This window comes from Corvus brachyrhynchos, unplaced genomic scaffold, assembly GCF_000691975.1.
Source record: "Corvus brachyrhynchos isolate BGI_N302 unplaced genomic scaffold, ASM69197v1 scaffold126, whole genome shotgun sequence".
NCBI lineage: Eukaryota > Metazoa > Chordata > Aves > Passeriformes > Corvidae > Corvus > Corvus brachyrhynchos.
Window position 1 is genome coordinate 8,303,720 of NW_008239283.1, and position 11,088 is coordinate 8,314,807.

At 43.0% G+C, this 11,088-nt stretch overlaps 1 protein-coding gene across 1 annotated transcript in view; it reads right to left on the reverse strand.

Moving 5' to 3' along the window:
• Positions 1-11,088, reverse strand: part of PDIA5 (protein disulfide isomerase family A member 5) — an 88,929-nt gene that overhangs the window by 71,241 nt on the left and 6,600 nt on the right. Inside the window, exon 3 of the mRNA XM_017740244.1 lies at positions 667-750. Coding sequence (XP_017595733.1) covers positions 667-719 — 53 coding nt within the window. The 5' untranslated portion in view covers positions 720-750. The remainder of the gene's footprint in view (positions 1-666; positions 751-11,088) is intronic.

Here is an 11,088-nt window from a genome sequence, read left to right on the forward strand (position 1 = left end):
GAAGCCACAGAACTAAGTAGAATTTACAGTACAGTTATTTAAGGGGGGTGGGGTGGGGAGGAACAAGAGGAAGGAAAAAGGGAGGGTGCAAACCAGTGTAAAGAAAACAGTTTCCTAGTAAACAATTTCCTCCCTGACACTTTAACAAGAATATTTACTAAGGCATTATCTTAGGAGATGGAGATACAGCTGCTTGGTGTACCTAACAGTACTCCCACTCCTATTATTTTCAGGAAGAAAAATCTCTTGCTGTCTCACGACACTTGCCTTTCTCTACTCACATTATGAAGGACTACCTCAAGTCAGAAAAGCACAGAGAGATGAAGCAACTTGTCCAAGGCACATTCCAGCAGGCAAGTGACAGAAAGCAAGAGAGCTCAAATCTCAGGCATCAGCCCTGTGCACTGGGCAGATTTAGTCCATTGGACATCTCTCCCTGGCCCCGCTTATGCTTTTAGTGTTCTCTATTCAACAGTGAAATAAATTTAACTCAACTTCTGTCACAACACATGCTTGCAAAATGAAGAAACAGCAATTAATTTCATATGTCAAAGGATAAAAAATAAGTCATCTTAATGCTGCAGCAGCATGGGGCTGAAAGGAGAATGAACAGTCTTAATGGGGGCATCAACAATTATGAACTACAAATCCCAGCCCAGCACTCACTTATAATGGAGTAAATCCACTCCCTTCTCCTTTGAATTAGGATCTACCTTCATCTTCTTGCATAATTTTCGGCTTTCAGTATCACTGCAAAAAACACATATTGGAAGAAAGGTTACCAAAAAAGAAAATCAAATGCATTCAGTTCTGAGAACTCATTGCTGTGCTTCCTCATCAGCAATCAATTCCAACTAACAGCAATTTGGAAGCTGTTTAGCTAAGTTTGTGGGACAAGCATTGTGAAAAGCTCCATTAGACAATTTAATTCCTCTGTTTGCTTGGTCAGGACACAGTGAACTGTGTTAAATTTACATTCCAAAGCCAAGCCCTAACCAGTGGAGAAGCAGCTCATTCCAGCATGTCCAAGGACCTCAGCAGATCTTCTGCCCGTGAGATTAACATAAAATTTAGGAAGACAAGTTTTCATTAAGACCATGCTACTGTTAGGGTGGTGGTCAAAGAACACTGTGAAAAGATTCAAAGAGAAAGAGCAGCTTTTACATTTGGCAGAAGATAATAAAAAGCCAAAAAACCCCATGTTCATGGTATGTCCAAGTCCAAATCACAAGCATTTAGCCTTAAAAAGGTCCTGCAGAAAATAAAAACCAATTGAAATTCTGGAGCCCCAAGCCCAGCAACCCCATTCATTCTAGGTATGAAAGATGTGTCCTGGAGCCACACCTGGCAAGCAGAGGTAAAAACAGCTCCTAAAGATGGAGGGAGGTATCAGCAGACAGACCTGCTGGAGGTGGTCTTCAAACTCAATAAGACTGCACCACTTCCAGCACCAGATTAGGCTGACTTGAAGAAGAGAGAAGGGTCATGGGACAGAACTGCAAATACATTTGTTTCAGTGGGCAGGTAAAGGGTCTTCACGGCCTAACTGCTCTCCTGAACAGGGTAGGAGTGAAGCCATAAGGAGACTTCAAGCTGAAGTGAATAAGAAGCTGGTGAAAGATCTGGGGAGATGAGCAAAACAGAAAAGATGATGATTCACATTGACAAGGCTGTTCTCTGCATTGACAAACAGCAAGATTAAACAGCTTGGAAACTTGTTCCCAGCAGAGGACAACTTGTACCTTTTACGCAGATAAATCAATTTAGAAAATGAAAACACCGAAAACCCATCAAGTTTAAACTGATTAGGGACAACAAGATGCAAGACTTGCAAGAGCCCCACCAACTTAAGTGCTGCTGCCAGCACTGGTGCTAATTCTCTCGATGTTCTCCAGCTGTCTTTCTACAAATGTGAAGAACAACAAACACCAAGTTCACAGTGAGCTGGAAGTGAGAGTGCACCTCAGCAGAAACTTCCCAAATGCTTCTGGTACATGGAAATAAGGAGCAATGTGCCATGGACACATGCAGCAAAATCAGAATATTATGCTGAAGATGGAAATGAGCATTTTAAGGAACTAACAAAGCACACAACTACCACACCAGGAAGGAGCACTTGTAATAATCTCAATTGAACAGAAGCATATTTATCCAAAGAGTCTTACTGAATTCATGTCAGTTTTGCATTTTCAGATCACTGTAGCCCATAAACACTCTCTTTGCTTTTCTGGAAGGCTGGAGATCTGAGTTTGAGAACTGAATACCATGGACATGTCTCCTTGTAACAAAACTAGATCACGGAACAAATGCCCTGGATTTGGAGTTATGCTAAAAAACCATGTTTGCCACGTGGAGTTCATACGAAAAGCCTGCAGCAACATCAAACCCAGGGGTCAGAAACATCCTGTCTTCTCTCTCCTGCAGTTCTCCAATGGTCCCATGGGCTAAACCTAAATGACTTGAACGTCAAGGAATCTTCAGAGAAGACACCAGTATCAGATCATTCTCTTGTCTTATCCCAGACAGATTCAGAGGCACAGAGAAACTCTTGTGGCCCTGCTGCAGTTGAGTGCCAGGCACTTAGCTACAGTCAGCCCACACAACAGTCAACATTCGTAAACGCTCCTCCAGACACTCCCAAACATTTCCAGTGTACACGTGTATCTGTGGCTATCCCAGCTTTGCCAAGACAAATGTTAGGTGGTTGATGTGAACAAGTGTAATGCTGAAACCTCAGCAACAGGGTCTGTGAAACACCAAGATGTGCAGACAATTGCTCTGGCATAAGCAGACGATTACAATGGGTATCAAAAGAATCCTGTTGCCTGTTCTACCACCTATTTGGTGCAACTTTAGGTTATGGTCTAAACCATAATTTTCCCTTATGTGTCATTTAGAGATCTGAATGGATACTAACGTTCTGCAAGGTTTATAGCTGAAAAAAAGCTACAAAGAATTATTACTGAGCTATACCTGTGAGTAAGCAGCTAGCCTCAAAAGTCCTACCATTTCAACTCCTAGCAATTCATTTCCTGTTTGCATGAATTTCTGTTTAAAAAAAAAGAAAAAAGAAGATTAAGAATAGCTACATAGGACCTAAGTGTGCCCTGCTTTCAAGATTTCTCCATTTGCAGAGATTCACACAGCTGCCTGAATGCACAGCCATTATCACAGGAAAGAAAGCAGCAGTTTGCTCCAGTATGTCTCTTACCATTTAGTGGGCAAATTCTCTGCACCACTGCATTGAGAGTTAAGCCTGTTTATGCAAGCTATCTGCACTGATGCACGGGATAGAAGAGGAGCAAATTCCAAGAATAGGAAATGCTAAATATGTATCAGTAATTTTTTCATGCATCAGTGCAGATTTTTGCACATGCCAGACCCACCAGCTCAGATGCTATACTAACAATTATTTGGAAAAAGCAGAAAAGGAGACGTGCAGAAATGGCAGAGATGCTTTTCCTTCTGCCTTTACTTACAGACAGACAAAAATAACCTGCAAAGAGCAACACACTCTGATATCACTTGGTAATGACCATTATTCTTAATAAGAGTAAATATCAACACAGATGCAGCCTGCTCTGAGTTTTGTCTCTTTTGAATCTCAGCCAACAGCCTCTCTCTGAAGACGAGCTCCTCAACTCTCACATGGGAGAGGGTAATTAGGACTCCAGTTCTTGCAATTTAATTATATCACTTGAAGAGGCAGTGTAAGAGTTTGTTATAATGACTAAAAATAAAAAAAAAAACCAAAAAAACAAGACACCCAAAACAGGAAATAAAATGAAAAGAAAATAAAAAACCCCACAAACCAAAAAAAACCCCAAACCTAAAAAGCCAGAAACTATCCCCAAAAATCAGCACTCTACCAACCCAGGCCAAGCCACTCAAGACAAGGCACTAGGCTCAGGAAATACTGCCTTGAGGATGAGGTCAGTAATGTGTCCCCAGCAGCCATCCTCGGCTGCCTCCTGCCATTTCTGTCCAGAGCAATTTGAACCCTGCTGTGCTACTGCTGAAGGAACTCCTGCAGACAGTCCTACAATCATCCAGCATTATCTCCCTGGAAAATCATCCAAAACATCAACCTATTTTCAATACCACAAGGACCTAACCAGCAGCTGTCTATGTGGTAATAAGGTCAAACCTTAAGTGGCACAACAGCACGGCTTCCCTCCACTCCCACAGGCATGTTCTCCATCCTTCCCCTTCCACAAAATCAAACCAGGGCTCCAAAATGTGCCTTTGCTGAAGAAGTGAAGACATATGACAGCTTGGTAAAAAGAAGAATAAAATGAACAATCCAGGCTGACCTAAGCAAGAAGCCCAAACAACAACAAAGGTAGCATGCGTTGCAAAGATTGCGTGCACGCTTCATCCCTTTCCACTCACATCCTCATCTCCTCTACCGGGACATACTTCTGTCATTGGGGGTCATGATGGAGCTGGCAGGAAGCCCAAAGGGAGCACTCCCTGTAAACCTCTGGGGTCCCTTGTCAGTGTTAGCATGCATGAATAATCCCTTAGCACAGGCAGCCAGCTGTTACCAGGGCAGGAGGGCAGCGAGGGACTCGTGAAGGAGATCTGGCCTCCTTTGGCTCACCACCAGTGCAGCCAGCTCCTGAAGGGGACGAGTCACAGCTGTTCCTTAGGAGTGGCACAAGATGCTCTGCCTGTCCAGGACTGCCCACAGGTCTGGACACTGGTGGTCGTAAGAATGGAGAAGCAATGAGAGATACTGATGGCAGTCCCCAGTGGCAGGAGGAGCACAAGAGAAAAAGGCTTTTGCAGCAATGCGTCAAGGTAATTTGGAGAAAGAACAGAGGATAAAGCCAGATGGGAGGAACACAAAATAAGACCCAGGAGTTTTGCTGCAGTTAAGTCCACATGGTTTCTAAATCTAAAACAAGTCCAAGCTGGATGGATCTCAAGTAAGAAATGGCTCATGGAAGTGGAAGTGCAAAATGGCCTCCTTGAGGCAAATTCAAATATTGTCCAGTCAGGTCCCAAAGGACCATAATAAGATCAAACATCCTCAGCACCATTCTCTTTTATGAGCACAAATAACATCTTTTGCAGCTTCCTAATTATTTCCATTATTATGTAATGTTGCCCACTGGCCTTTCATGAAGAAGGGAATACAGCCCCACAACCACATCACTGGGGAGGAAGGATCTACAATGACTGTCAAAACCCTCTTCGGCAATGACAAAAATGCCATCCAAAAAGGTTCACATCTCCAGCTGCCAATGTAACAGCAGCGTGTGCACGTGCTGTATGGCCACATCACTTCCACACCACTGCCCTGGCATCCCCTAACACTTTGCAATGCAGACTGCACCCAGCTTTCTTTTTCACCCATACCTACAGGGTTTCCAGGCACAAGAGAAGTAATTAATAAAAACGCTGACAGAACTGATTTAAGTAACCAGGTCAGTAAATCCGCCTGCACAAAAACTATCTCATTCCTCTATCAGCGTATGACGTAACCACATGCAAACCACAGAGCTCACAATTTCTGAACAGATTTTCTCTTTTATCTGTACATCTCTCCATCTGAAACAGGGCTCAACAATCCATGTAAATTATGCTTCAGTAGTCCCTTATATCACAGCTGTGCCTGTAGACTAATGCAATGGCAGTTCTGTTGTATCAGTGACTGTACAAAAACACTGTCACTGTCCCAACAGCTGGAAGAGACAAAAATGAGCAGGGAAGGAGAAAGAGCAGGCTCCAAGAGCAAGGGAATATGGCAAAGCAGAAGCAGGACTGCCTATAAAGCAAGCCTCCCAACACTGGAAAAGCTTCGGAAGGTATACCAGTCAAAGCTGTCATCTTGCTACCAGCAAGCTCTCTCATTCTTGTCTCTGTTGTTCAGGTGCTTCATTCTTTTATGTTATAGTGAAAACCATCACAGAGAACTCCAGTTATAACTTCAGGGAAGTTCGACTGCAATTTCAGCCCAACTATCAAAAGTGAATTATCAAGCAGGGTTTCCCAGCCCAATGCATAGCCTCTGCAATACCCTCTGGCTACCTTCCACAGAATACCCTCTCCAGACAATAGACTGATGAACATCCTGAGAAAGCATGGAGTTGAGACCCTGCCAAACAACTAATTGAGCTTGTGACCCCAAAAAAGCAGCAAAAGAAGTGTTAGCAGCAAAAATTTCCTCAACCCTCCTAAAAGTATGAAACACATTTGCACATAATCTGAAGAAGGAAGTCATTTACAGCCAGTTGTAGTCAGATGTGCTCCTACAAGGTTTTGAAATAAAAAAATGAAATTCATTAGCCATTGTCGGGGACAATATGGGATTTTGACTTATGTTCCTTGTAGTCATTGATTCCACCCTCCAACAAAGACTGCGTGATCCATTTACAATACAGCAGTTTGTGTACCTTGCTGACCAAACAAAAACAGATTGATTCTATCAAAACTGTCCTCAGACTGCAGGCATTGCCTGCCCCCCTATCATCCTCACTTCTCCCTCACATCCTGGGCCAGCAGCTGTCACAACTACTGCTGCTAACAGTACGTCACATTTGTAATGCTCCTCATACTCTATAATGATCCCACACCTTCCTGTATCACTCACTCGAGACAGATCTGAAATCAGAAACAAAAAAAATTTCTAGGAACAAAATCACTTCTCAAACCATCAGGCTGGCATGCACTTCTCCAAAGAGCTGGATGGTAATGACTTACACCTACTCGAACAGAAAACCCATATACAGCCATCAGTGCAAAAGGCACTTTGATACTCTGCTCCTGAGTGGGGTTTAAGGCCATGCAGGCACCAAAGTAGGAACAGGACCCAGGAGAAATGGATGCAGAAGTAATGAGCACAGGAAGCTTAAATACAAGATTTGTCTTGGAAAACAAAGCAACATTTTGCACCCATTCTGGGTTCCTAATGGAAATTATCTTCTAAAAGAAGTAACAATAGCAACAGGTTTCCACAGCACAGAACAAATGAACCGCTCAAACAGTGCGGCAGATGAGAAAAAATGAGCCGCTCAAACAGTGCGGCAGATGAAAAGCTTGAATCTTCTAAGGGATGGGGGAGCATGAAAGCCAAAACCAGAAAACATACTGCTGGAAAGAATTAAAGATAGGGATTAGCAGATGAACAGCACAGAGTCTCATGTGAATTTAGGGCCTGACTTTATCCCATAGCATGCACCAAAAATCCCCACTTCAAGGGGGGATTGCAATCACCTTGCAGTTGATTGCAGCCTTCTGCTCCAAACACTCCCCTGGAACGTGCCAGGAATGCAAACAGAATAATCCATGTGCTGTGGAGACCCAGCACCACTTGCCACCCAATACAAACGACTCCCTGTGCCCATTAGTCAATTAGAGAGGCCAGAGATCTAGAGAAATAAGATTAAAAAGAAGTATTTTCCAAAAATTAAAACCCATGAGATTAATTCTTACTGCAAGTAAGAGCAAGCCAAAAAGCAGAAAGAAAACCAAGGCAAAAAGGTAACACGTATCATCATATCGTCAAGCTAAAACAATTAAGGAAAAAAATTATAAGCTCCAGCCCCTGCAGAAAGTCACGAAGTTATAATGATCAGTACTTTCCATGGAAATATAAATTAGCAAGAGGCACTTGGCAGCCCACATACCTGCACAGAAATAAGGTAAACACTCACAAGAGCTACCAAAGGCTTTGCAGGAACTTCTAAAACCACCAAACACTAAAATTCTTTGCAAAGCAGCAGCTTCCCTCATCCCACAACATGGCAGAGGGGAACACGGTCCCAAACCTAGGATACAAGATGACTACTACTCTGTCTTTGAGTTCACACGAATCTAAGAACCCCAAAATACAGGTTTTGAACACATCACCCATGGGCACACAGATGCTGCAGCCCTCTGTACACCCATTTATGACCTTTAGTTGCACCACGGGCTTGGAGAGGATGGATGCTAGAGGATGTTTTAAATTAAGTACTGGGTGCAGGAAAACAGAGGTGACTTCCTTTACATTAAATCTGAGCTCACTTACTCTTCATTTTGGTCTGAAAAGCAGGAACATTGAAGATTTGGTTAATGAGTAACTCTAAGCAAAACCCACGGAATATTCAAGTTTAGGATGAAACAGCCGAGCTCAGGCTCATACACCCAACCATTGTTCTGGACTTAGTTAATTGCTCTGCAATTCTGAATTAATGCAATACACCAAACTGAATGGGTTTATGTTAGGAACTGAGAGCTTACTTAAAAAAGGATTTTTTTCAGAGTGGTATAACAGTTACAGCAAAATAAAAGGGTTTTAATGTGAATGAGCATTAACCACACAGACAGGTTATGACAGAGACAGAAGGAAGGCATCGAAAATCTATGCTGTAAATGCAGTTTGCCCTTATAAATGGCACTCACACAAGGACCACACTGGCAGTATAACTCACTTGCAAAGTGTTCCTGAGGGACACCTGCCTTACCTCCCCTGCACCAGCTGCAAACAGAGCCCCTGCTACCTCCCCCAGGCTGGCACTATGAGCCATCCTCTCCTGAGCTGCCCTTCACCTTCAAGGCTACTGTAGAAAAATGCAGAAATCCCAGACACCACAAATCTGCTTGGATGGAAAAGGCTTCACCAGGGCAAGAGCCTCCTTTCTTTTTTCTCTCTCTATTAGATCTGGTTATTTGCAATTTCGAAGCTTTTTATCAGCTTTAAAATTCAGCTGAAAGTAAAAAAGATGAGTAGACTTATTCTCTTGAATAAATCCTACTTCTGAGTGGCTTTATAGGATGAAGGTAAAAAACTAGAGAGCAAAATTACTCTTAACACCATCTGTACCATGAGCCTTATTTCTGAAATTTCTCCCTGCTATGTCAAGGCATTAAACACATTCATTTACAACTGTGTGGAGAGGTAAAGCCATTCTGTATCAAAGCATCAGGAAATTAGAAATTTGAGGAGACCTCATCTAAAATACAGAAAAACAGGGATATTAGGGAAAATCCCAGAAAAGACAAATACTCATTAGATTTGGCTCTCTCATGAAGCAGCACGTTTAGCTGTGTAGGTTTGAAAGGACTGCTTTGCCAGCCAAATAATGGTCTCACCTTTATGCTAAGTGTCATGAGACTGCTACAATAACAAGTAATTATTGGGGATGGGGACTTACAAGAATGATGCACATGACACACAAAAGGGACTAAAAGAATGACACACAAAAGCAGAAAAAGTGGGATTAAAACTAAACAAAAATTAGTCAGACATTTTAACCAGATGGCATTTCCTCTTCCTAGCAGTCTGATGTGCTAAAGCCAAGCACACGCGCTATGACAGCAGATGGAAATCACACAGCTTTGTTTATGTTTGGGACCTACAGTAAAGGGAACCATGCAAGTTTGAGCAGAGAATAATTACCCAGAGCCAAAGAAATGGGTATTTTTTTAAAAATACCAATCCACAATTGGGCAGGAGTTATAGTCAACAAAAACTCGAGACAATTCAGTAACTGGAGAACCCAGGAGTGTTCCCTAAATCATATTCATGATGGAGAGAGCTACTTTCAACCTCTTCAAAGCTGTACCTGGCCACAATGCACTTTATAACCTGCCAAACACATTTTCTTCTCTTCAACAAAGCCATTTTACTTTCTTTCCACTTCACCCAAACTAGTTACACTCTTCCAAGTAACATCAGTCCTTGGCTACACTGTGGTCTACCACAAAACTCACTTAAGAAGGCTAGAGAATAACTTTGTAATGACTATTCCTCAAAACCTCACCTCGGGACATCACGAACTGGGACTAGAGCCTTGTCTGCTTTAAAGACAAGCAGCAAGAATTTTGTCCGTCACTCATTCCACCTTACCATGTTCCCAGGCACAAGACTTTGTACCTTTTACTTGCCACCACAAGGATTTGACAGGAGTTTCTGTTTTTCACAAAACTCCTCTTTCACTTGACCACATCAATGCTTATCCCCTGTTTACCAGGCCTTAAAAAACTGAGGTTTTGGGAGACTGGGGGGACTGAGGCTCTGCAGCACAAACCCCAACCTGATGTCAGAGTTGGCAGCAGCCAGCTTCTGAGACAGAAAATACCACATCCTTTAGTGGTTTTTTGCAGACATCCTAAGCTTTCAACTCCGTATGATGCCCTTCAATTTTCCAAATTTCTATCAGCCTACAACTAAAAAAATAATTCAATAAATAGCCCAACCTTCTGCTTTCTTACGTGCCCATTCAAATTGCATCTGAACGCCCTAAAGAGCACCCATTTGTGCTGCTGCAGCATTTTTTCTTTCAAAGTCCTCCAAACTCTTTACACATTGACTAATGAATCAGGCAATATTTACCCAGTTGCCTGGAAAACAGATACACCTTTTGTAACTGCACAAAGTAACAAGAAGTGACTCATTAGCAAAGCCAGGAACAGAAGCTGTGACTCTCAGCTCCTTATTAACGTGGCACCTCCCCAGACACGAGTCCCAGAACATTTGCTCCCAAGGTGCCTGATGCATCTCTCTGGAACACTGAAGATTTAACAACCTGCAACGTTGTGCTCCATCCCCCAAATACCATGTATCTCACCAGGCACAATTAATTCAGTATTTTCTTGTCTCTCACACCACCACTCATTCAATGTCAAATGCCTCAGCAAGGACTTCCTAATTAAAACATGTAAAGGCTAAAATAAAACATATTTTTGTCACATCACTGCTGGGTCTTTTATTCACAATTGAAACAGCTTCATGTTTAACTGTGTACAGAGCCACATATGCTATCCCAGCACACAGCAGCAAACAGTGACCACTTCAATGCCGTGAGCAGCTCTCAAGCTGCCCCTTCATCTCTAGAAGGAGGTGTCGATCTGGCTGCCGGAACTGACTGAGCTCTCCCGAACGAGGACCTTATCTACAGTGCCACATGCAGGGGGTCACACAGCCCCACTCCAGCACGGCACTTGGCACAAGTGAGCCCAGCTGTGCAGGAAAGGCAGGCACATGGCATTCCCAGTCCTACACCTCCCAAGCCCCAGCACTCTGGGGATCTCTATTACCCTGCCTCCAAGTGACAAACTAAGTGGCAACCTCCTCGACACCACACTGGCTCACAGAAA